The 25,947-nt window shown below is 40.6% G+C and overlaps 4 protein-coding genes across 5 annotated transcripts; 1 reads left to right on the forward strand and 3 right to left on the reverse strand.

Moving 5' to 3' along the window:
• The first annotated feature begins 2,690 nt into the window (after positions 1–2,690).
• LOC306969368 (low affinity immunoglobulin gamma Fc region receptor III-A-like) lies at positions 2,691–6,932 on the forward strand. The gene is made up of 6 exons (XM_079564983.1): positions 2,691–2,792; positions 2,873–2,908; positions 3,028–3,330; positions 3,962–4,231; positions 4,563–4,825; positions 6,748–6,932. The coding sequence occupies exons 1-5, from the start codon at positions 2,768–2,770 to the stop codon at positions 4,820–4,822; spliced, it is 894 nt and encodes a 297-aa protein (XP_079421109.1). The 5' UTR covers positions 2,691–2,767; the 3' UTR covers positions 4,823–4,825; positions 6,748–6,932.
• Positions 5,845–8,323, reverse strand: otol1b (otolin 1b). Its single transcript, XM_079564996.1, has 4 exons — positions 7,263–8,323; positions 7,102–7,191; positions 6,961–7,032; positions 5,845–6,900 (listed from the first exon to the last, which is right to left on the reverse strand). The coding sequence occupies exons 1-4, from the start codon at positions 7,642–7,644 to the stop codon at positions 6,017–6,019; spliced, it is 1,428 nt and encodes a 475-aa protein (XP_079421122.1). The 5' UTR covers positions 7,645–8,323; the 3' UTR covers positions 5,845–6,016.
• A 6,517-nt stretch (positions 8,324–14,840) lies between these two features.
• On the reverse strand, positions 14,841–17,450 carry sptssb (serine palmitoyltransferase, small subunit B). Of its 2 annotated transcripts, none has more exons than XM_079572879.1 (2): positions 17,377–17,450; positions 14,841–16,170 (listed from the first exon to the last, which is right to left on the reverse strand). In XM_079572879.1, exon 2 carries the CDS (start codon positions 16,160–16,162, stop codon positions 15,920–15,922), a length of 243 nt encoding a protein of 80 aa, XP_079429005.1. In that variant the 5' UTR covers positions 16,163–16,170; positions 17,377–17,450; the 3' UTR covers positions 14,841–15,919. The 2 variants fall into 2 exon arrangements, with proteins under 2 accessions (XP_079429005.1, XP_079429006.1); XM_079572880.1 differs by lacking the exon at positions 17,377–17,450 and adding an exon at positions 17,178–17,322.
• A 2,366-nt stretch (positions 17,451–19,816) lies between these two features.
• Positions 19,817–25,767, reverse strand: nmd3 (NMD3 ribosome export adaptor). The gene is made up of 15 exons (XM_079579593.1): positions 25,570–25,767; positions 25,289–25,423; positions 25,104–25,200; positions 24,930–25,010; positions 24,706–24,834; positions 24,416–24,506; positions 24,010–24,088; positions 23,277–23,373; positions 22,470–22,587; positions 21,206–21,351; positions 20,999–21,111; positions 20,858–20,930; positions 20,653–20,759; positions 20,378–20,448; positions 19,817–20,282 (listed from the first exon to the last, which is right to left on the reverse strand). Exons 1-15 carry the CDS (start codon positions 25,698–25,700, stop codon positions 20,149–20,151), a joined length of 1,602 nt encoding a protein of 533 aa, XP_079435719.1. The 5' UTR covers positions 25,701–25,767; the 3' UTR covers positions 19,817–20,148.
• Positions 25,768–25,947: the final 180 nt, after the last annotated feature.

The raw sequence follows: 25,947 nt of genomic DNA on the forward strand, positions 1-25,947 counted from the left end.
GTACCCAGTAAAAGTTTGAGCGTGTGTGTAACGTTTGTATATATACAGTGCCTCTCGTTAGTATTCATACACCTTGAACTTTTGCACATGTTGTCATGTTTACAACCCTAAACATAAAGATTTTATTTTGATTTTTTTACTGAACGTTCACACACAAGTAACAGACAACTGTGAAGTGAAAGCGAAATGATACATGATTCTGTTATTTTTCAAAAAATATAAAAGTGAAAAGTGGGGCTTGCATAAGTATTCATGCAGCATGCATGAATACTTTGTGGAACCCCCTTTTGCTCTAATAACAGCACAAATCTTTTGGGTTTGACTCTACAAGATTTGCACATGTAGAGACTGACATTTTAGCCCATTCATCTTTAAAAAACAACTCCAGCTCTGTCACATTAGAAGGAGAGCGTTTGTGAACAGCAGTTTTCAGACCTTTCCACAGATTTTCAATAGGATTTAGGTCAGGACTTTGACTGGGCCATTCTAACACATTAATATGTTTTTATTGAACCATTCCATTGTAGATTTATCTTTGTGTTTAGGGTCATTGTCCTGCTGGAAGGTGAATCTCCGCCCCAGCCTCAGTTCTCTTGTGACTCCAGCAGGTTTTCCTCCAAGATGTCCCTGTATTTGGCTCCATCCATCTTCCCAACTATTCTTACAGTCTCCCCAGTCCCCGCTGAGGAAAAGCAGCCCCACATCATGATGTTCCCCCCCGTATATTTGACATTGGGGATGGTGCACTCAGGACGATGAGCAGTGTCAGATTTGCTCCATACATAACGTTTTGCATTTGGGCCAAAAAGTTACATTTTTGTCTCATCTGACCAAAGCACCTTCTTCCACATGGAGCTGTGTCCTCCATATGACTTCTAGCAAACTTCAAACGGGATTTCTTATGGCCTCCTTTCAGTAATGGCTTTCTTCTTCCACTCGTCCATGAAGGCCAGATTTGTGTAGAGTATGACTTATAGTTGTCCCATGTACAGTTTCCCCCAGCTCAGCAGCAGGACTTCACAGCTGCTCCAGAGTTATCTTGGGGCACTTGGTTGCCTTTCTGACCAGTGTTCTCCTTGTTCGCTCTGATATTTTGGGTGGAGCACCACGCCTTGGCAAGTTGGCAGTGGTGCTATACTCTTTCCATTTCTGAATGATGGATTGAACAGTGCTCCGGGAGACGTTCAAATCTTGGGAAATCTTTGTATAACTTAAGGCTGCTTTTAACTTCTCCACAGCTTTATCCCTGACCTCTCTGGTGAGCTCCTTGACCTTCATTATGCTGTTCAGTGACCAACACACTCCGACCACAGCTCTGAGGGCCTAAAAGAACAGCTGTAATTATACTGAGAGTAGATTACACACAGGTGGCCTCTGTTTAATGGTCCGGCCAAGGTGTGAACATTCTGGAGTCATTAGAAATGTTTTAAAGGCAATTTAATGCACTCAGAAAATGCTGTATGAATACTTATGCAAGCCCCACTTTTCACTTTTCTATTTTTTGAAAAATAACGGAATCATGTATCATTTCGCTTTCACTTCACAGTTGTCTGTTACTTGTGTGTGAACGTTCAGTAAAAAAATCAAAATAAAATCTTTATGTTTAGGGTTGTAAACATAACAAAATGTGCAAAAGTTCAAGGTGTATGAATACTAACGAGAGGCACTGTACGGAGGGAGAGGAGGGTGTTCCTTGCGTATTGTTTAAATGTTGTAATCTGCAAAGCACTTTGTGATACCTTTCGGTATGAAAAGCACTTTATAAATAAAGTTTGATTTGATTTGATCAGGCTTTCGGAGTGGACAATTGGCAGTGTGAGGATGGGCTTAAAGATGGGGTATGCACTACACAAGATCTTTTGTAAACATTGTCTCATTTGAGTCCCCATACATGGAATAAACATGTTTATATTAAATCTTGGTTTTACTGATAACAGTCATGTTTATTTAAAATTATAAAAACGTTTTACACTGGACTCTTAATTACTTGGTGTTATCAGATCCACCGAAAAACTTCACCCACAAAAGCACTAAGAGCATCCTGCCCACATTGCCTTCGAGAACCAAACCATAACCCTATTTTTTTTAACGTGGGTTTCATGCCATTGTGAGTAGAGTCCATATTTAAACATGAATACGTTTACTTCTTGTTTACTGTTTACTAACCCTAATTCTTCAAAATCCAACACACCTCACAAAATAATCGAAAATGTATTTAGTTGTAGTCAAGGTTTTGCCCATTTTAGTGTAATTTTTGTCGACTAAAATTGCCTGTAACCTAATCTTAAATTAGCACAGTGTTTGCTTCACGTTCATAATATTTAATATACCGTAAATACATTTATTTAATTACATTGTGTGCTTCGTGTTTCTTCTCCCACATGGACAAAGCACTGACCTGTTCCTTTGGCAGTAAATTTAAATGATATGAGGCTCTTTCAAACTGTGTCACTGAAGTTCACATGTTTATTGTCCTTTTTTTTTTACTTCTTATTGAGTTATTTTAGTCGTCGAAAATATCTGGACATATTAGTCATAGTTTTCGTCTCTTTAAGGAATTTTAACTGAACCTACTTTTAGTCAGCAACACTATTCTTTGTATAAAATTATGATGAAATATTAGTGACGCATTTATCACTGCAATAAAAGAAAGGACAGGGATAAGAGTCATATCACTTTCACTTCCCTCTGCAGCAGCAGCAGCAGCAGCAGAAGCAGCAGCAGCACAAAATAATCTCTCCTCTGTCTCAGTTTGAGATTCTTCACAATGGATGGGAAGACTTCACTTCTCCGTGAGTTTTACTTATTTAATTTTTAGTCCACATTCTAATAATTGTTCTTCTCTAACCCACTACACCTTTTTCTTGTTTAGTGCTGTCTGCAGTGGTGCAACTTATACATCTGAAAAGTAAGTAACCATTATGTATGCGTGGCTACAAATACCTCTTTCATAAAGCAGTGCAAAATGTTTAAACACTGTATTTTTGCTTTAGTGATATGTGCCCAACATGATTCACTTTCTTCCAGGTCTTCTAACAAGCGCGACACCGCATAGGCCCACAGTGGAGATACTCCCTCCAGGCCACTCCAGGGTCTTCACCCATGACACTGTGACGCTGAAATGCAAACTTCCAGACCTTCCCTACACAGCAACCTGGACCTACAACTGGTACAATGGACATGTGAAGCTAACATCCTTTGGTGAACAGCTGGAGTTAAAATACATGCAGACCAAAGACAGTGGGAAGTATTACTGCAAAGCATTTCGAACCACAGAGGTTCTGGATGTACCAACCTTCGAAAGTCTGCCGGTAGAAATCAGCGTGGATGGTAAGTGATTGCAACGGTCTATTGTAGCATTTATTGCTGATATAACTGTATAGACTTAGTAGCAATGACCCTTGACATTTTTAATCCCAGTTTTCCAGAGACAAATTTAAAAATAGATAATTTTCCTTGCTTTGAGCTCATCTTTTCAGATTTCCTGACAGTGGTAGACACATACTTACTGTTTGTACTGAGTGCACTTCCTCCATTTCGGCTTTACCCAAATCTAAAAGTTTACAGCCTATAGGCCAGAGTAACATCTCATTTGAAAGCTAAGACCTACAAAACAAATCTAAATGGAGCTTTTTCCTTGTGTTGTTGCCTTGCTGTAGCCATTGTTTTGACATTTCTTTCTTTTGTTGCTCTTTGTTGTCTCTCTTTTGTCACTTTTTCATTGCTGTTTTGCCACTTTTTTATGTTATAGGTTGCTTATTTGTTGCCTTTTTGTCATGTTTTTGTCGCGCTTCTATTCTCGTTTTCGTCTCATTTTTGCCACGCTTTTTTTCAAGAAACTTTTAGATTTGAACTGGAGAAAATGTGCTCAGTTCAGGTTAGGGTTTAAGAGTTGACTTTGGCAATGTGAAAATACTAAAGACCATGACAATTTTATAATATTTTGTTTTTCTGTCCTTAGGTGGATGGGCTATCTTAGACGCACCGTCCAAGGGCGTTGTTGGGTACCCGATGAACATGACGTGCCGAGTCCGAGGCAAACGACCACCTCCAGTTAAAGAGGTGGTCCTTTATAGAGATGGAGTGGAAGTTTTCAAACAAGAGCATCTTCACTTTATGCTGGACAACGTGACTCTTGAGGACTGGGGCGCTTATACCTGTATCGTCTCCTGGAATCACGATGGCCGCACTCACTCTATCACTTCATCTTCAGTGTCAGTCCAAGTCGTTGGTAAGGAATGTTTTCTTTTTCTTTCTGCAGAATGGGTTGCGTCAACAATCTTTCTAAAATTTGAAGTCATAGGTTCAGATGGAGGGCAGAGGTCTGTGTAACTCTGTGGGTGATTCACTGTTTTTGAACGGCACACCCTTAACAGCTCACAATATCACCCTTGACAACTCACGTTTGTCATCAAGTCATCTCGGGTGACCAGTCAAATTTTGCATTGACATGACCATTTTAGTCATTACATTTCAGGTGTTGCAATGCCAGCCCTTCTAGTATATTGCTAATGTACTTACTAACATACTTACTTACTTACTTCATTCATCTTGTCTCCTAGAGCCTCTGACGCAGCCCACGTTGTTTATTGTCGACGATAAGGAGGTACCCTCTTTTTTCAAGCTCGTCTGTGTGCTGGACTACAATGTCCCTGCCCCTGCCCCTCCTGTCCTCTACTATTTCTACATCGACAAAGAACGGCTGGGACCTCCGACTTCAGAAAACTTCTTTTCGGTCATAAGGTCAAGGGGGTCTTTCTCATGCGAGGCCAGAGTCTCTCAGCTGGGCATATCCCGCTGGAGTGAGCCTAAAGCCTACTAAGAGGTATGAACTTTAACATCCACTTACAGCCTCACATTTAGGCATATTCTCCAATTAGAGGACTGTATTCTGAATACTTCAAATAGTATATCAAATACTTTCACATTGATGTTCATTATATTATGTTAGTGACATATTTACCACTGATAAACGAACTGAATCACTTTGCAATTGCACCTTGAGCAGCCAATCACATTGTATGGATTGCATGGATCATGTAAGGAGCTTTAAATCTTTACGAGAGACAGATCGTAGATTATAAAAAGTGAAGCATGAATATTTTGCAATATTGTGCAATATGAAATTTAATGATCGAGTACCGTAATACTGTATATTTCTTTGATTTTAGGAAAGCAATTGTTCTCTTCATACCCTCAAATGAAAGAATAACTGTGCCAAAATACAATTACGCAAAATGAGTAGCCTATTCTAAAAACGTATTTTAAATACACACAGTGTGTTACTCTACAAAACTGACTTCAAGTCAAGAATAATTTATTTTATCAAATTTCTTTTGATCTTTGCTCTTTGAAAATGGTCAGAAACGTGTTTTAAGCTTTGTTTGTCCTACTACATCAATACAAAATCAGACTTTAATGTATAAACAAACAACCAAATTATTCTGGGTACTTGTATTACTTGAGTAAAGTTACTTTAAAGTAAACATCTTGAGTAAATACTTTTGGCTACTTTACCCACTTGTGCAAATATGTTTTTCTTTCTTCAGAGCATAATATTTGCTTCTTACTGTGTTTAGCGTGTTTTCGTGTCATGGGTTTTATACAAGATTTCCATTCCTACTCAAGGTTATCCAAAGGCATTTCATAAAACAAATACATGGGGGTGATGCAAGAAACCAGTAAAGATAGTTGTGGGTAACTCAGGGTTAAATGTAAATTAATTCTCAGCAGTTCCTCTTTTTTGATAAAAGAGAAGTTCATTGTGTAACAAGTGAATTTTTAAAATATGACTCTGTTTTGTTGAATGGTTTCCTAAGATCCTTTATAAAGAAAACGGCAAAATTACAAAACAACATTTATCACACTCATCTACAATTAAATAATAAGGAAAATAATAATTCCGTTGGCAGTTCTATTTCATGGTACAATTGCGTTTTTGCGTATAAAAAAGATCTTTCAAGCATCTTTCAAGTAGCACCACTGTCGTTTGGCTTTAAGAGAGTTACACAGGTGTTCAGGTGTTGTTTGGGTAGAGCAGGAAACCAGAGAAGATGCTGTCGTCCTCGGTACTGGCATAAACCCCATTCCAGTCTCTGAGCGTCTCCACCCACACCTGGTCTCCCTCGTTCAGCGGCAGCACCACCAGGGTGGAGGCCTGGTCAATGTCCTGCCCATACAACGAGTCCCGGATGCGCACTTTCCGAGAGCCGTTCACCACCAGTGTGGCCCTCAGCGGCTGGTTGCGGACAGTGATGTGGAAGGAGAACACATAGATTCCAGCGTAGATGCAAGTGAAGCTGTTAGTGGTTATGTTGAAGTGGTTGTCTTCATTGTAAAATACTTTGTCAAACCGAACAGGAAATCCAGAGGCAGGAAAGGACTTTTTGGGAGAGATGCCCACACTGAAGGCTGAGCGTCTCTGGACAATACTGGTGCCTTTTGCCCCTTTAAAGCCTCTCATGCCCCGCTCCCCCCTCATGCCAGGATAACCTCTGTCACCTTTGGGCCCAGGAAACCTCTGCCCTGGTGGGCCTTGAGGCCCTTGTAACCCTGGTTCACCTTTAGGTCCAGGGATGCCAGGATCACCTCTGACCCCAACAGTACCAGGGATACCGTGTTTCCCATTTGTTCCTGGGATGCCCATGGGCCCCTGAACCCCTGCAGGCCCGGACTCTCCCCTCTCACCTTTAGAGCCTCTTTCTCCGAAGGTGCCACATTCACCTTTGTCCCCTTTGTCTCCTTTAGGTCCTGGTCCGACAGGCCCCGGAGGACCCTCCTTCCCTGGTTCTCCTTTGTCTCCAGCTGTGCCATTCAGGCCGGGCTCTCCTTTCCCACCAACTTCACCTTTGACCCCTTGCAGTCCAATGTTACCCTTTTCACCTTTAGAACCAAGATCACCTGTGTACAGAAGAGAGTGTCAGGCATGCCTTGATTAATAAATATGAAATGAAAATGTACCTTTTTGTCCTGGTTTCCCTAGAATTCCAGGTGTTCCTGCTGGACCATTGTTGCCTCTGTCCCCTTTATCCCCTAAAAATGAGGTCAAAGTGATTGTACACTACAAAAACAGAAAGTACTACCATCTCACCAGAACAATACCTTTGTCTCCTTTAAAACCGACTGGACCAACCGGTCCGGGTGGCCCTGGTAAACCAGGTGGTCCTGCAAGTCCCCTGTCACCAGGTGCACCTACAGTTTAAATCATAGACACTGTCATAAATATAGAAATGCAGAAGTGACCAACTGCAAATATACTGTACCCGTCAAGCCCCTGTCTCCCTTTGGCCCCCTGGGACCTGGCACAGGAGGACAGCATTCACAGAAGTTAAAGTAGCACTCGTTATAGTCCAGTGTGTAGTTGTCTGGGACGGCCCCTGCCATGTCGGGGTGGTTGTGATAGTCCGGTGGGTAGGTGGTCTTCATGAGAGGCGGTGGCTTGGCGGGTGCAGGGCTTGGAGTCACCACTATCTTTAGGGTCTTGGGCTTCATGGTAGTGGCTGGGCTCGGCATGGTCACCTGTGGAACTGGCTTTTTGGTGTACTGGTATTTGGGCTTTGGTGTCGTTTTGGCTTCAGCACAGAAGCCCACAGTGAGAATGACCAGAATAACCACAAAAGTGAATCGATAGGAGACAATCCTCATGGTTCACTGCAAGTTACACAAATGACACATTATTCTAAAGTGTTTCTCAAAGGATGTAAAAAAAAAACATTTTAGACATATTACTTTAATGAAACAGCAGCACAAAACTTGAAAAGCATAATTATAAGTAAGACCCAAGAGTGACTCACCCTGCGATGCATAAGTGCTACACTCATTTGTCCCCGCTCGTGTTGGTGCCTTGAGCTCCAGGTCTCTCTGATAAGTCTGCCAGGCTGGGGCAACCTGCACATCCCCACCAATGAGAGCGTATGTAGGGGTACAGGGGGAGGTCTGAAACCCAACTACAGGCGACTGGAGCTGACCCGGGAAGAACCAGTGTGCTGTGGGCCTGTCTCTGAAGCCTTGTTGTGTAGAAAGGTGCTTTTGTGACACAGGATACAGCAGCCGCCCGGAGCACTCTCTCGCTCTGAGCAGGTGAGGTGCAAAGGCCGTGGGGCAATGGGTCACCTGATACCGGAGGCACCGCTCCAACATCCAACTGACTGCCCTGCAGCCTCTCACCGTGCTGCAGAGCCAAGTAAAAAACAGTCTGTGTTCTGAATTCACATAGTCCAGTGCATATAGTTGCATGAAATGGAAATCTGAGCACTCAAACAAATAGTACTAAGATATTTAGCCCATTTTTATTTGAGTATTAAATATAATTGTGGTATTTTCTGTGAGTGTGTACAATTCTACTAAGGAAACAGTTTGGACGTGGCATCTTTTATGTTTTTGCGATACTGACCCCATTCTTTTGTCATGTGCACATTTCTGGCCCATATAAGTATATAAAAATTAAGCTAAGCATGTTTAAAAAGCTTTAAAATAAAACATTGGATCTGTTGTTTACAGCATGTGTCAGATTTAGGGTAAAAAAAAATAAAAAGAGTTCTCTCTGACTCAACACTGAGCCTGAGTGCGTTTGTAATGGTCCCATGACCGCGACCTGCAGTCACATTTCTCTATGATCCTCGGTGGGCCACTGGACAATGATCGTCTCTCATGGCGCAACCAGATAGTGTCGGATTTTTGCCGAGAAGTGATTTTCTGCAAGCTGTCATGGTCTACACTCTCGACTTGACCGTGACAATGAAGGTTTGAGCAGTGGACATGCCTGGGTTGTCAAAGACCTCACTCCCTCAGAGAGATCCATGTCCAGCTATGAGTGAGCAGGAAGAGAACGGGAAATGAGAAGAGTGAACCATAATGGGGTGTTTTGCCAGGAAAGTGAAGTGATCTCAGTTTGTTATTTAGATTTATTATGGCTATGCTTGGTTGTAGATTTGTGTTGTGTCTCTTGGCCAGCTGTCTGAACCACAATCACGGGTTATTTTTTTCAGTGGATGCATCAACTTCAGCTCAATGCATTCATCTTCCTCCATCACCTTCATCTGTGTATTACGCTTAGAATAGGCACAACTCACTTATTCACAGACACTGCATGAGGGAAAGGCAGGTTAAAATGAGACACTAAAGGGGGAAAATGTACATGAAACTGTGCTTGACAAGCTTCTCAAAAGTGCCACTGTAGTCATTATGCATTCAGTTCATTCAGTTTTCGATGCTAAGCCCCTGTTTCAGCCACATCTGCCAAAGCTAAGCCATCAATGCACAACTGCACTCTGAGATTCAACCTGTTAGTAAATGGAGCAGACCTGATGAATAATTGAAGATGCTTTTATTAGAGAGGGCCAAAGAAAGCAAAAGGCCCATCTAAAAAAAATGATGTACTCTCATATCCACTCTCACACAATGAGCATACAGTATGTTTTTGTGTGTGATAACACAGACAACGGATGGAGCATTTTGAGTCACTGGAGAGCTGTTGCTGGGGTGTAGTATTGGAGTAGGTTCCTATAGAGACCTTCTTGCCCCTGTCTCCTCGGCTGCATTCAGACCACACAACAGCGGCGGTCAGTTTACAGTGGACCCAGGCTCCTCTCAGCTGTCTCAGTTCATTTAGCACTGGCACCAGGCCGGACCTCATCCACACACACCGCAGAGTTAACTTACAGAGCCCTGAGCGGGATTACCTTACATTAACCCCTCTTCCCGTAAAGGAATCTCTACAGAGCAAGAAGAGACTGAGAGGGGTACAATGTAAAGATTTGATAAGAGCCTTTACATCGGGACTAATCAGTGGAAATCGAGATGCTGCAGGATTTACAAATGACTCTGGCAGAGACAGGTACCCTGCAGCTGCAATCATCAGAAACCTTTGACTAAGATTTTTGGTATTTTTCTCCAAACTGGCTTTAAAGCTGAGGGTGCACTTTACTTTACAACATGGTTATAGATTAGAATGAGCATGGTACAACTCGACACACAGCTGATTTAATGAAATGATTCATCAAAACCCCCTTCCCCTTACTCTAACCCGCTGTATGTTGGTAATTGTATAGAAACAATGCAGCAAAATGCATTATCACCAGCTTTCCCTTTAACATGTTACTCCCATCCTATGACCATGCTATTACTGTGATTTAAAGCAATGGTTCCCCGCCTTAATCTCTGTTATTTTCCAGTTGACCCATCCCTATCCAGCTTGACAAATGTTTGCATTTATATTCAAGTTGGTTTTTGTTTTTGAAGTTTTTGGGATCCTGAGATCATTTCCCTTCCCATAAAAGCAACATTTACGCATAAGTCTTTAGTTAGCTACAAACACCAGCGCACGGACAAATGTCTCTTTTTCATACAATAACCTCCAGTCTGTTCCTATAGTGTGTCGGTGCACCGTCTTTGTGTCATTGTCACCTGATATGTCTCTCTGCAGACAAAGCTCGACCTCTATATGTAATGCTCTGACTGTCCTGACCTGACCCTGACTCACCAGCCACTGGGAAAGCGTAAGTAAAGATCCTTTCACTCCACACTCTCCCCACGATCAAGTGTCCCTTTTCTACTCCAGATAAATAAAAGAAACACTTCTCCTTGGATTCTTGGTACTTTGTCAAAGATTTCTGCACATTGACGGGTCACATCAACAGAGTGACTGTTTGTTTCTCCCTTGCTGTTCAAACATATTCATAGACATGCATATTTGGCCTCAAAACTAATGAAACTATTTGACTTTCATTAACTACACCCAACCCATGATTAAAGCATTGTATTTTTAGTATGCACACCAAGATATAATGGAGAACAATCGAGAACAACATTGGCGTATTAGCGGTAGTTTCTTGGCAAGTGTATTGTGTCAAAGTAGGCTACAGTATTGACACAGTTCAATTTGTGGCCATGTGTAAGTGAGAAACAGGTGCAGGAAAACTACCTAGTCTACCAAGTCTAGACTGCAATTTCTATTTTAGGATATTAAAATCTAACTAATTTACTTACATTTAATTACATGTTTTTTTCTCCATTTACTGATCTGAGTGAAAGACCAAGCTGCAGACCCGGAGCGAGACAGATCCACGACGGTGAGGTGGACCTGCCATGATAGTGCGCCCTCTGCTGGTAGGAGCAGATCCACGACGGTATTATTCAATAATTTATGTTTTACAATTATTGTTAGGTTTAGTTTAAAATCGTTAGGATTATGGTTAGGTTAAGGTTGTTGGGGTTAGGTTAAGATTAGGGTTAAATTAAGATTAGGGTTAGGTTAAGATTAGGGTTAGGTTAAGATTAGGGTTATGTTAAGATTAGGGTTAGGTTAAGATTAGGGTTAGGTTAAGATTAGGGTTAGGTTAGGGTTATTAGGCTTAGGTTAAGATTAGGGTTAGGTTAAGATTAGGGTTAGGTTAAGATTAGGGTTAAATTAAGATTAGGGTTAGGTTAAGATTAGGGTTAAATTAAGATTAGGGTTAGGTTAAGATTAGGGTTAGGTTAGGGTTGTTAGGGTTAGGTTAAGATTAGGGTTGTTAGGGTTAGGTTAAGATTAGGGTTAGGTTACGATTAGGGTTAGGTTAAGATTAGGGTTAGGTTAAGATTAGGGTTAGGGTAAGATTAGGGTTAGTTTAGGGTTGTTAGGATTAGGGTAAAATTAGGGTTGTTGGGGTTGGGTTAAGATTAAGGTTAGGGTAAGATTATGGTTAGGTTAGGGTTGTTAAGGTTAGGTTAAACTAACCCTAATCCTAACCTTTAAGATTAGGATTAGGTTAAAATTAGGGTTAGGTTTGGTTAAGATTAGGGTTAGGTTAAGATTAGGGTTAGGTTAAGATTAGAATTGTTTAGGAACAAAAATAACAAGCAATGTGTATGCTGTTCGAAGTTATGTTATCTATCAATCACCAGAAGCATCTAATTACACTTTCCAAATATCTGCATAAGAATTTTGTTTTGTTTTCATGAAGAAATTGAAATAGCTAGCCTACTAACTCCTCACGTGCGTGAAGTAGATCAACATCTCTCAACATCAACCTTTCTAAAAACTGATCGGTCAAGATCCGCCTTGTCCAGCAGAGGGCGCACTATCACGGTGGTGGATTCGCATCTGTCTCGGCTCCGGGTCTGCAGCTTTCTTGCAGTACTACTGTTTTGCCACTTGGGGGCATCCTTGACTTTAACCATAGGCCACGAAACTTGCAGGATTTAGAAACTTTATCTGCTCAGTGTTTTCTAGATTTCCCAATATTTTGTCATGAAACAGTCTTTGTAAAAATATCACATAAAATTCTTTACACGACCTTAACTGAAACCAACTGTAACCCAAGCACAGATTGTCCGAAGTCAATTTAGGGAATATTTTACTGAGAGATCAGAAAGCTTAGCCTTGCGCATGAAGGCCTGCCATTATTTTTTGTCTTACTAGGCTCAGGTTTTATCAGAGCAGCCACTCCTTGGCTCACATTGACTGATTCTTAACTTTGATACTGTATTGTGAGCTGAAAAAACATGCCTCGGGGCCATGCTTCCTCAGAACAAAGAGCAACATCATTGCACAATGATTTGAAATACAACTTAACCTTGCTCAGTGTCTCCAACAGCACTCTTTCCAATTGATTATCTTTGCAAATCATGTCACCCTTGGGTGGCACTCAGCCCTGCCCAGGACTATCTCGACAGTACTGTTTGCTTAATGTGTGAACATTTGCTTGGTAATATCCAGGAAATCTCCCCAAAAAGGAAATCATTTCCTTTTTAAATTCATGTATTCCAGATTGATCAAAACAAGAACCTAAAATCATTACATTTATGCCGTAAATCAAAAGAGCGCATAGACGATCAAAGTGTTTGCACAAGGTCTAACCGAAACACTGACACAAAATACACACACCCAGCAAAGCAAACACCGTCTCTTCATACTGTGTCTCTTCAGACTCAAAGTATATTGACCAGTGCAAATAACACATGCCTTGTAAAAGATGTAACAAAAAAACAACAACTCCCAAACAATACAGTAATGATGACTAAACAAATCTGGTTTTGTTTAGCACAGGAGCAGCTAAAGGGATTTTAAACCTTGTTTCCCCATAAAGCTGATGAACAGTACAGTCAGTGGCAGGTGTAGGATTCTGGCTCATAAGTTGATGTAGAGGGTAAGTTAACCTTTGGTGTTAAAAGCAGGATCAAAAGGACCAAAACTGTATTCATCATCAAAATCCAGTATCTTGAGGCAGTCAAAATCTAGCATAAAATAACACCCACTATATCGGCAGTGCTCATGTGTATGTACTATGTTAAAAATGTCCCATCGCTTTTGGAAGTTTTGTGCCATGAAAATATCAGTCAAATGGACTACGAATCATTACAAATATTCTTTGAGAGGGCACTTTGTAGGCACTGTCCTCAGAGTATGTTACCACCTGGGAGAAGGCTTTGCGGTCCACTCTGCAAAACCAACTGCTTTAAACAGGCCTTTATCCTACATCAGTTACATTAACAACGCCTAAACCAACTCAGGCTGACCCTCAGAGCATCTTTATAGTTGTAGCTCCTCTATTGTATTTTAAACAAAATACTTGTAAAGTTTTAATTATCTGAAGGTACCGAATCAACAAAATGAATATAAAAATGTGGATGGTTAGATAAACAAAATACATGTTATGGAAACGTGGTACATGTTTTTGACATGTCTCTAAAGGGAAGGGTTCTTACTCATAAATGATTCAGCGTTTTCTGGGCTTCCCTCGTAAGCCGATGCTCAGGCCGACGTATCAGAGCTGACACATACGTTTCTCTCTTTGACAGCCGTCAGGTTGAACAACACAACACCACAAAGCCTCTCAGACAGATTTGTTTACCTGCTCTCTCTGGAGATGACCTCTGGCCTTCCCTGTCGTGGGACACAAACAACAAGCATGAAAAGAGTGAACACAGATCTTTAAGTGAGCTCCATGGAAGCTTCCAGGAGACTCTGCAAACCAAAGACATAATCCAATCTACACTTTGCAGTTTTAGAATTTCTTTGTCCTTAGATTTACATGAGGGTTAGGGTTGACTTTGATTTGATGAAAATGCTTTCTTCCCTCACTCTGTGGGGTCATTTCGACTTAAATCAGCACATTTAGACACCTACTTTTAAAGTTTTCATGGGGATTTATTTTATCTAGCCTGATCTTCTAACTTTCTAAGGCTAAATTGAAATGTTCACTCATTTCAACAGTTTATTCAAATGTTTATCAGTTTATTATTTTATCTATTATGCTAAGAAAATAATCCAATAAATTTACATTTCCCTTTCCCCTACATTCCCGTCAGTAATCTTCAGGAAAAACAAAGACACTGATGTTATATGCTGCTGTCCTTCTACATCCTGGACACTACTGAAGCAACTCAGAGGTGTAGAATTACCATGTTATTCATCCTTTTTTTAAATTCTCCTTTAACCAGATAATGATGTGCTCAAGTATTTTAAAATGCCCCAAACTTTCCGTACGAAGCATTTTTTTCTCAAAGTAGATTTAGTCTGTTGAACATACCCTGCTTTTTGTCTGCACTGTTTAACGAACGGTATCTGTGCATTGCTTTGGGAGAAATTGAATCCTCTGGACAATTGTTTTGATGTCTGAGGAGAACTGGTTTGGTGGCTTAGCTTTTGTTCGTTCACGTACATTGTGAGAGACAAGTGCATCAAAAGCTCATGTTTCTTTTAGTTTTCTCTTCGCCTTTTTGTTTGGAATAACAAAAAGAAACGGTCTTGTTTTCCAAAGTGTTTATTTCTGTGAAAAGCTGTGATTAGTAAGATACAAAATGGGTTTAGTCAGGGTTTGCTCTTTAAACAGACACATGTCAGATTTGAAATGCTGAGATATAAAAAGTAATTTGTGCATTCAAGTAATTATGGAACTAAACATGTGATTTATGGCCACCAGGAAAACACACAAATAATTTCCACAATTGTATTTGGTAATTGACATTGTAACCAGCCAAGCATTTACCAGAGTATAAATATATGCATCCGTATAAATAAAGTTAAGTTAAAGAACATTATGAAGCCACAAACATAAAAAGATTGCTCATCACATTCTGCATTCACAATATATCAAACACCTGGTATCACGTGGACCTATAGATCAACTATAGGAAAGGACACCTTGGTATTAGTCATAATAAAGTTTAAAAAAGAAAGAAATTATGCTGTTAATTGGGTAATCCTCCATCTGAGGTCAGGCCTTCAATACAAAGGTGTGGTGTATCAATATTTGCTAATGCCAACTACTGAACACACCTTCCCAACATACCAAGAGATCACAGATAAAGAGGGCTCGGCACTATACAAATCAATAGGATTTCTATTACTCTCTATGAACAGAAAAATAGTTTAGGCTAACGATAAACTTCACACAAGGGCCTCAGGAATCCATGATCCGAATGCTTTTGTGATTTTTGCATAGTAACAACTTAAATATATGACACTACTTTGAATAAAGTACCACAAAACCATCATGCAAGGACAGGTGTGTCCTGCCTGCTTCACTGCACTACTCTAAGTATTTTTGATACAAAAAACATTTCCTAAGTAAAGCAGGTGCATTTAAGATGGTGGGAAAAAGCCCATTATCAGTGATCACTGTCAGGAATTCATTCAGATGTGGCTGGAGAGTGATGAGCGAGATCAAATACAAGTATCCATATGACCTTATCATGCACAACCAAAACATGGCATGCACTCATACAGGACATGACACAGTTGAAAAGTGATGGTTCGAGCATCTAACAGAAATGTGTCCAGAGGATAAAGAAGCTTATAAATCCAAAACATTCCTTAAGCTTTTAGTTTTGATCGCGATGGAAGGAAGAAGTCGTATTCATGGGCTTGGTCACAACAGGCGGTTGATTCAATCGATCCTTTATCCATGTGTTTATCCATGCATCCATTCTGTTGGTTTTAGTTCATCAGAGCCATAGTGCTTTCTGGCTGGCCTCCACAAATACCTGAGAAAAACTCCAGTGCCAGCCGCACGTGGATGGGCACAAACACATAGGAGGTGTAGATCACCATGGCGATGGCAGAGAAGAGGACGGAGTTGAAGATGGATTTTTCCCATGGCTCCAGGACGTAGATACCAGTGATGAGGAGGTACTGGAAGTAAAGCCAAGCCAAGTACTCCTTCAGGTTCTTGAAGTTCATTCTGCAGGCTACAACAGAAAAACGTCTTTTCACAAAAAAACATTCTAAATAGCTCTAAAGCTAACATTTATTATTGTCAAATGTTTTAATATGAGTGAAATTTTAACCTTAACGTTATCAATAGAAACAGTAAACTAGCAAAATATGACTTTCATTTGTCCCTGCCTTGACAGATGACATTAAAGTGAGCTCTGCAGAACAGATGCAGAGAATAATAACAAGCTAGAATAAGCAATGATTGGAGGTGCAGGCCTATCCAACATGCGCTCCGCAGCCCAGTGGGGGTAATCATATTGGCCCAGGGAATGCTTGCATATGAAAATGTAAAAGAAAGTAATGAAATTAAACCCAAGGGTATACACAGACTCTGGTGTATAAAACACACCCTTCTTTACATAGTGAACAATTATTCCCTACTCTCGAGACCCACAGCCTTCTCCAAATCACATGGGGAAAAGGCTATACTATAGAAAACTGTAATGAGCAATGTTGTTGCACTGATTGGTGTTCTTGGTATATGGCTGTGGTATAAGTGTGAACATACAAAACTCTGTAGCCTACATGACTTTGGCAACTGTACTGTTAGTATTTACCTCATGGAAGAGGTGGGCATGATGTGTTTGAAGTCTGAAGAAATTGTTGCCCACTTTCTAGACTTGGCAATGCAACTATTTTCTCTTACAGAATTCGTGTTAGCAGAGAAAATTACTAACCGAAAAATGGGCCATTTATGTAGGATTTGCATATAGCCGCAGGCAAAAACAGCGCGCTGTGGAGGCGGAGTCAACAGGTACAGAATCAGAATGTATAGGCTAAACAAACACGTTTTTGCCACATGACTTATTTTAGACAGACGCTGACACACAAGCGCTCTCGGCATAAATATTAGTCTACTTTGTGTTCTGCTAAAATCGAATACCCTTTTTGGCCAATACATCAACTCAAATGAGGCGTTTAACATCTTAAAAAACATTAAAAAAAAAAAAATCCGACCGGACTCCGTTTATTGACTCACCTCAGTCGACCCAAGGCCCCTGGCAATAAAATAGTGACGGCTGGGACGGGATGAGTGCAGACAGCAGCCCGTACAGGCTTCACTGTTGCTCCCTGCTTTCTGTAAACCAAAAGCTGTTTCTCCAGTTCGTTGTGGCCTATATGTAGCCTACTGCCACAGAGTATGACACCACACCCACTACTCGTGCTGCCACACTCACCTGCACAGTGCTCACGCAGGTGGACCAGGCGATCAGACGGACGCACGACTCGTAATCATTGCAGGCATGGAAATTACATCCAAACGCATTGCGCTTTTGCTCGTCCCCGTGGTCAGTGCATTCGGCCGAGTTGGTGGTGCCCGGTTGTGCCGCATCCCAGACCGTCCCAGTCCCGCCGCGCTGCAGCCTGTCCTCATCTCGCTCTCTGACGTAGAAACAGCAGCATGCGCTCTGCAGACTCCATCACAACACCAGCACCTCTCCTCCTTTATTCTACTCTACACAGTAGCAGAGTCCATCACAACATCAGCACCTCTCCTCCTTTATTCTACTCTACACAGTAGCAGAGTCCATCACAACATCAGCACCTCTCCTCCTTTATTCTACTCTGCACAGTAGAGTCCGACACAACACCAGCACCTCTCCTCCTTTATTCTACTCTGCACAGTAGCAGAGTCCATCACAACACCAGCACCTCTCCTCCTTTATTCTACTCTGCAGCAGACTCCATCACAACACCAGCACCTCTCCTCCTTTATACTACTTTGCACAGTAGCAGAGTCCATCACAACACCAGCACCTCTCCTCCTTTATTCTACTCTGCACAGTAGCAGAGTCCATCACAACACCAGCACCTCTCCTCCTTTATTCTACTCTGCACAGTAGAGTCCGACACAACACCAGCACCTCTCCTCCTTTATTCTACTCTGCACAGTAGCAGAGTCCATCACAACATCAGCACCTCTCCTCCTTTATTCTACTCTGCACAGTAGCAGAGTCCGACACAACATCAGCACCTCTCCTCCTTTATTCTACTCTGCACAGTAGAGTCCATCACAACACCAGCATCTCTCCTCCTTTATTCTACTCTGCACAGTAGAGTCCGACACAACATCAGCACCTCTCCTCCTTTATTCTACTCTGCACAGTAGAGTCCGACACAACATCAGCACCTCTCCTCCTTTATTCTACTCTGCACAGTAGCAGAGTCCATCACAACACCAGCACCTCTCCTTTATTCTACTCTGCACAGTAGAGTCCGACACAACACCAGCACCTCTCCTCCTTTATTCTACTCTGCACAGTAGCAGAGTCCGACACAACACCAGCACCTCTCCTCCTTTATTCTACTCTGCACAGTAGAGTCCGACACAACACCAGCACCTCTCCTCCTTTATTCTACTCTGCACAGTAGAGTCCATCACAACACCAGCACCTCTCCTCCTTTATTCTACTCTGCACAGTAGCAGAGTCCATCACAACATCAGCACCTCTCCTCCTTTATTCTACTCTGCACAGTAGAGTCCGACACAACACCAGCACCTCTCCTCCTTTATTCTACTCTGCAGCAGAGTGCGACTGCGGGTCAAGAGTCAATGAATCAATTAATTTACTGCTTTTCTAATTAGTTCATCTTATTCCCGCTATATCCACGACCATGCGCGTGCTCACGTCGTCATTACAACTAAAACAGATGGAAATGTGTTTGGTTAACATTCTTTGTACCCCTTTCTTTTTCAGACTTTGCTGACACAGTTCACACCTGACTCTGAATTATTTATGTGTAAACATGGGCAGAGCCGTCACAGCTCCACAGATCCAACGATACAAGCCAGCGTAAAGCCCACAAACAGCAATGTAACTCGAGTAAAGGAGAGCAATGTCTCAGACCGCAAAGGAAATGACTTTATAGTATGGGTAATGTTTCATGTTATTTGTAAGTGTGACACAGATGTCCTCATGTTTCTGATGCCTCCTTCCTGCTTCTTCTCAGCTTATGCAGTTAGGACAAGTCCCACTGACACACCCACCCAAGGGACCAACTTGACTCAGTTTCCCAAGTAGATCTGGTTACACGTGCAACTGTGGGTCATTTCTAACAGGAGTAGATCATGGGCTGTACAGCCAATGGTCGGCGTCATGTCATGTGTGTCAAACAAAACGCATAATTGAAGGATTCGGATTCTGAAGAGATCCAGAGCTTTTATCATTTATGGTTGGGCTGCAAGATAATCACAATTTCAAATAATCACAATCTGTAGTTAATTAGGCATTTACTGTCAATAGTTTAATAGTTTGAACTTCAACAAATGTATTTTTTTATTGCTTACATGGGTATATAGTCAAAAAAGCATTAAACATTTTAAACAAATGTTTAACGTAATGAAAATTGAGTATCACTAAAAAAACAGCTGCATATATATTTTGCGAATCCTTCAGCCCCAATACAATAGTAGAACAATCTAAATCTGCAGATTTCATCTCATTTTTATCAATGGAACTGATGGAGTCCAATCTTAAACCAGACCGCTCCAGGTAAAACCAAGTCTTATTTAACTTAAGCTTATGAAGTTACTTCAGTGGCACTGAAGTATGAAGCATGTCTCACAACCAAAAGAATCTGTATTTCCCACAGTGATAAGACGACACCATTAGCTGATTCGTTTATTATTATATCGAGGATGGCATGACATTTTACCAGTTAATAGCTCCCTCTGGTGGCCATTCAATGTAAATACAATACACATTGTGCATTTAGGTTTTCTAAACAGTTCTATTTTCAAGGATCAAAGAACTCTTACAGGCATATCCACCTCTCCCTGATATAATGCAAAGGTGTTGGCCGTCAGTGAACTCATATTTATAGTAAATATCTATCATTTGGTTTACAGGGTTTACCTGTAGATGTCAGCAGAACAATGTTAACAGCTCTGTCACTGAATGTCACTGAGTGTTTATCAGCTTGCACTGGGCAGCAAGACGCTATAGTCTTTACTCCGTCATCATGTCAGCCCCCTCTCCTCCTGTTGCGTCACTCAGGCTCAGCTCTTCCAACATCTCTGCCAGGGAGACACGCGGCGCTCCGTCATCATCAGTGTCGCTCTCAACCGGCATCTTTGAAGCATCTAAAATTCAACACATATATAAAATTACCACCACTGAATATGTTACGATGGGGACCCCAGCAAATGCATGACTTTAAACAAATTTTGTTTCTCACCTCTGTATATGTTGACATTCTTTCTCAGTGCTTCGTCCTCCTCAAGGTCCTCGAGGAAGTCTTGGTATTGCCTGAAAAAGTAAAAATGAATAAAATGACAGCTGACAAACTGCTTTGTTGGATCTCAAAATAATAAGAAATGTCTAGAGAAAAGCAGGCTGTTGAATCATAATTACTTTTGGTGGCATCACATTATTGGGATTTGTATTAAACTTACAGAAAACAAAGATTATTACTGGAAGAGTTCAGTCTATGAAACCACACTTATTTCTTACCGCTCGTCATCTGTATCCATGCCGTCTCTGTCTCTGGCCATCTCTTGAAGCTTCCAGTTCCTGCGTTTCACCCTTCGTGTGCGGTCGTAGCTCTTCTTTATAAGCACCTAGAAAAGGTGGTTAAACAAAACAAAAGACATTTTATAACATTACATCATAGGCACTGCCAACAGGAGACTGCTGTTGTTGAGCTCAATGTCCTTACCACATCTGGGACATGATGAGGGTTCATTTTATTTAAATACTCATCATTAATGTTGGAATTCGCAAAGTCAAACCTGTGAGGAAAAACATTTTAATAGCCGTAAAGTTTGATTGTAATCTGAAAATAATTTATGGCACTCACCCAAGCACAAGGTCTCCAATGTTCAACAGGTGGCCGAGGAAAGTGCGGCAGTGATATTGTTGACTTGTGTCCATCTCTGAAGTTTTCTGAACCCAGACTTCGGCCAAAGTGTGCTACACGGCATAGACACACAATATATTCTACTTTTATTTGAATCATTATTGGGGAGTTTGAATTTCCAAGACATTTTATTAAAAAATGACCTACTTTATTAGACCTCATGCCAGCCCCAGAGCCCAACTTCTGGTCTCTGATGATGTCAATGTCCATAACAATAAACTCCTCCAGTTGCCGTGGGCTACAGAGACTGTTGAAAGGGTTTCGCCAGTACGTGCCCCCATCCACCTCAGCAACTAGAAAATAATAAAGCACTTTAAAAATGATTTTTCCAGACAGTACAATCAAGTAAACCAGATTTTAAACACGCTGACTGTGTACAGCGGTTAGCGTCTTTAGGGAATAAACAAAACCTATGAGTAGTTCAGACTTCTTACAAATTGACTGAATGTAACAGGTAAGACTGTGCAAATAATCTAATAGCAATAAACCCATTTCTGATATAACTATCTTTTTTTTTAAACGACAGGTTGTCAGTTAATCCTGTGGCAGTAGTTCGGTAGTTTAGGAATCAATACAGGAGCAGAAAGCAGCAATTTGTTCAAGCTGAGGACAGGGGTCGACCGATGCAAAAATGGGAAGTCGCGATCAATTTCGTTTCCATATAAATCGGCCTTTAAAAGGAACTAGATGCAAGTTGGTCATTTTTATACTCACTACTGCCAACTCAGGTCTTACACGTAACTGCAATTTCTATATTAAGCTCGTGCAGGATGGCACAATTAACAACTTTTTGAGTGACAGTGCAGGATTTTAGAGGCAGTTGTGGTGAACAGGTCTGAGCTCATTATACACATTAGGACATGGCTGGAACATGTAGGGGGAGGAAAATACTACATTTTAACATTTTTATACTCCGCAGTCCGCATAGTCCCTTTAAATTGGGCATGATATCAGCCGTTAGTGAATATTGTAAAATACCCATATATCAGTGTGATATATTGGTCAACCTCTGATTTTAAAACATCCATATCCTTATTCACTTTAGTAGTAAAAGCCATGTTCAATAGAAATTTAAGATTTGAAAAAAGGAGTTGTTTTTTCCAAAGGTGTTCATCTGGCTCCAACAGCTGTGACCATGTGACGTTCTTAGTACAGTACAGTAACTTCAAGTAACATATCCTTCATATCCTTTACATGAGTACATGTCAAGTGCTGGCCCACTAACATTTAATATGATAGCCATAAAACACCATCATCTGTGCTGCCACTATTAACTTATTAGCACACATTTTTACAAAGACAATAAACTCCTACTGCTAAGTTAGCCATTTGTATTTGCACACAGTTTAAGCCTTAATTGTTCATTATATCCCAATATAGTTTACAAGGCAAGAAACCGATATTGACTCACTCTGCAGGGTGTTGGGATCGATCAGGTGAATGGTGCTAGTGACTCTAACGCAGACACAAACTTGACCCAGGTTTCCCAAGCTCTGTGCCAGCCGTGGTGAGAGGCACACCACGTTGTCCTGGTAAACACACAACAGATCACTTTAGTTGACATCAAAAATCGTGTGTGGGGCATCTGATGGTGCAAAAAAAGTCTAAAATCTACAATTGATTGTTAAAAGTTTCCTGAGTAATGGCTTCCTTATTACACTGGGAAGCGATTATGGATGGAAACTCGCCGTTTCACTATAACATGATGCAGAACATATCCATCTCTGCACACTGCCCCTTCATAAAGATGAAAATTTAACTTCTGTGTGTGTATCCCAGTAAAGAAGAACTTAATTGTCAGTATACAATAAAAGGTAATGCATTTATTCCTCTTTAAATTACGCAATGTTTTTACTGTTCGTTTATTAATTTCATCACATTTTTTATGTCTCTGGAAAGTGCCTTGGACTTCCATCTGTATGAAAGGTTCTAGATAAATAAATGATGATGATTAAAAACAAGTGCTGGTAACGCTTTATATTAAAGGTGTGCTTGTTAAATATTAATAAGCATTAATAACATGCTTGAGAAGTATTAACACACTGTTAATTATACTTTTATCTGTTAACATATAGCCAACCTAACCCTAAAAGGATTACTAATGCTTATTAATACTTAATGAGCCCACCTTAATCTAAAGCGATACCCAAGTGTTAATACTGAAAAAGGTGCTAGCATGTGCATGTTGTGCAGGTGATAGTGTGATAGATGAACATACCTTACAGACCTGCACAATCTCAATAGAGAAAGTGCTTTTATAGTTGTATGTGTTTGAATGGATGTCATGAGAGATGAGACGCTGCGATGTTTTTGACCTAAAAAAAAAAGAAAAAAAGAGAGAAAGCCATTAGTTAAGAGCAGGAAAACGTGTTCACGATCCGACATTAACGTTCATGAAAAAGTGGTATACACGGAATATATAGTGACAATATTAAAATGCCTAATACAACATTGATAATTTTTAAAAGAAACATAAGTATCACATTTCTTCCATTTAAACACACTTAATAGTATATATAGAGCTCGTCACCTATAAATAGTCATGAAAAGTTTGATTTGGACCAGTAATTCGTCTGCATTTTCAACAATATCCAGCAAGCTGCTACAAGGTTTTTTCTTTATTTACTTAAATATGAAAAGCATTATTTGATGTGAGTAAATGCTAATATTCTTTACTCTGTTGGGAAATGTAAATGTGTCATCACACATGAAAATGTGCTTGGTCAGAGTATGTTTAGTCCAGTTGGATTAACTCCACTATGACCTCCAAAGAAAAACTCTGCTCACTAATGTTTCTGCTTTGTGCACATTTTGTAACTTATTATAAAAGACTCCCAGTTTCCCTGCTCAGCACAACTGATGCAAAAGGGATTTAAATATTGCACAGATTATAAAAGTCACCACCAGGTGCTGCTCCATAAAGGGAAAATATAAAATTATGCTTTGCTCACCGACATGGAACGGTGCACTGGAGAAAGTCCACCATCTTTTGTGCATGCTGCTTGGTGCTGTAGTAGAAATCAATTCCCTCTGTAAGAAAGAACAAACAGTTACATTCTCCGATCAATTCTTTACAGATTTATTTCAGAGGTCATCGCCATTGCAGAAAGAAACACACGTCAACACCACATGCTTGAACTTATTCTGCTTTTAAGTTCTTGCCAGAGTTTAACATGATTGCAATTCTTGTTTAAAAAGCTGCAATCAATCAAGGAATGGATGATACGGAGCCAATATGCTCATTGGTGTTGACATTAGCTCAATGATTTGATAAATAAAACATTAGTGGCTACGACTATTTATGGATATGCACAGCTTTTTATTTTTTTCCTATCATGTTTATTTAATTTAACCTACCATGGATTTCCTTGATGTTTAGAGCAGTCTGCTGAAGCTTGTGTTTCAGAATCAATTGTTCCAGATAGTAGAACGTCTTCTTATGTTGGGTCTGTAAATGCAAGTTGGAGACAAAAATCTAAATCTATATTTTTTTATATATAAATTTGATGAGAGAACAAACAGTAAAATTTGCAATTCACAGTTTTTAAATAAAGACGTAAATCATACAGAATGACAACATTACTGCACCTTTGGGAGCATATACCGTTACTATGCAGTTACAACCATTTATGCAGAGCCTATTTTACCTTCTGTCGCACTTGGACCACAGCCTTCCAGAAATCCTTGGCTTCCACTCGGTGGCAGTCGTCACACATCTGACCGAGGACAGTAAACTCCACCACAAACACCTGCTGCAGAATTGCCCCATTCATCACCTGGAGAAGAGACAAACAGAAGTTCATTAATGTTTTTATTTTGGTCACGGCTTGTCATTATTGGCCCATATTAAACTAGTTTGTCACTTTTGTACCTCTTTCTGGATCGTCAGTTTTGTCTTAATCCGCTTAGAGTGTGGTTCTGTCCAGAGGAATCCTGCATCAATCAGACGCACCTGTTGCAAGCCATGAACATTCAATTACCTACAGAACACAAAAACTAACTATTTTAAGGAAAGTAAGAATAATGCGTGTTTTTATGGAAATACCTTATTCATGGACCCCTTTAACTTTTTCAGACAAAGAGCCAAAAGCTCCCTTGACTCAAATGCACACTGGATCCATGTACCAGGAGGCTGCAAGTACCTATAGGTAACATATGATCATTAACATCATTCAAGCAATGGTTTAACTGTATCTCCAGTATTTGTTAAAGAATGTTTTGTTGACAAACCTTTCACACTGTTTGCAGAAATGCACAGAAACCTGCTTGGGGATTCCTTCTGAGATGTCCACTTGAGTTCTCAGGCAAGCCACGCACATATTGGCAGGGTTTGGAGGTATAGCAACACCACAGGTACAGCAGAGGCTGGGTGGGGTTATGAACGAATGAATGAATCATGGAAAATAATTAAAATATATTAAAAAGGTGTATTCTTTTAAATTACAAAATAATAAAACAGAAGCTTAAAAAGATACAGATTAGGTACACACAACTACATCTACTTTACTTACATGTGTCCCTCGCTGCTCGTAGCAGGGGCTTGTATGTACTCCATTGTCAGTCCAGTGGTCGGTGGAAACTCCGGATCTATGAATTTGGACAACGGCGTTAAAAGACAAACATGACATTTGTCGAATAGCATTCAGTTTGTTAGCCTCCACCTAGCCTTGATTAGCACAGCAGAACTAGCATGGATAAATATGTCGTTTAACCCGCTACACGGAAGTATGTTAAATCACATCAATAACTGGTGGACCAAGCCGTAAAATAATGTCAATGACAAACACCGAAAGTTAAGTTAAATACTTACGGACTCACCCCACGTTTTTCCAAGCAGGGAAACAGAGCGTGAGTGATGTCACTCAAAGACCCTAAAAGAGTGTCCGCGG

This window comes from Gobius niger (assembly GCF_951799975.1).
Source record: "Gobius niger genome assembly, chromosome: 1".
NCBI lineage: Eukaryota > Metazoa > Chordata > Actinopteri > Gobiiformes > Gobiidae > Gobius > Gobius niger.

Coding starts and splice junctions, on each gene's coding strand:
- LOC306969368 (XM_079564983.1), top strand. CDS start 2,768: ATGGATGGGAAGACTTCACTTCTCC. Junction 2,909..3,027: donor GCAACTTATACATCTGAAAA/GTAAGTAACCAT, acceptor ACTTTCTTCCAG/GTCTTCTAACAAGCGCGACA. Junction 4,232..4,562: donor AGTGTCAGTCCAAGTCGTTG/GTAAGGAATGTT, acceptor CTTGTCTCCTAG/AGCCTCTGACGCAGCCCACG.
- otol1b (XM_079564996.1), bottom strand. CDS start 7,644: ATGAGGATTGTCTCCTATCGATTCACTTTTGTGGTTATTCTGGTCATT. Junction 7,192..7,262: donor GGGAGACAGGGGCTTGACGG/GTACAGTATATT, acceptor TTTAAACTGTAG/GTGCACCTGGTGACAGGGGA. Junction 7,033..7,101: donor CGGTTTTAAAGGAGACAAAG/GTATTGTTCTGG, acceptor CCTCATTTTTAG/GGGATAAAGGGGACAGAGGC.
- sptssb (XM_079572879.1), bottom strand. CDS start 16,162: ATGAACTTCAAGAACCTGAAGGAGTACTTGGCTTGGCTTTACTTCCAG.
- nmd3 (XM_079579593.1), bottom strand. CDS start 25,700: ATGCTATTCGACAAATGTCATGTTTGTCTTTTAACGCCGTTGTCCAAA. Junction 25,011..25,103: donor TAAAGGGGTCCATGAATAAG/GTATTTCCATAA, acceptor GGCTTGCAACAG/GTGCGTCTGATTGATGCAGG. Junction 23,374..24,009: donor CAGTGCACCGTTCCATGTCG/GTGAGCAAAGCA, acceptor TTTTTTTTTTAG/GTCAAAAACATCGCAGCGTC.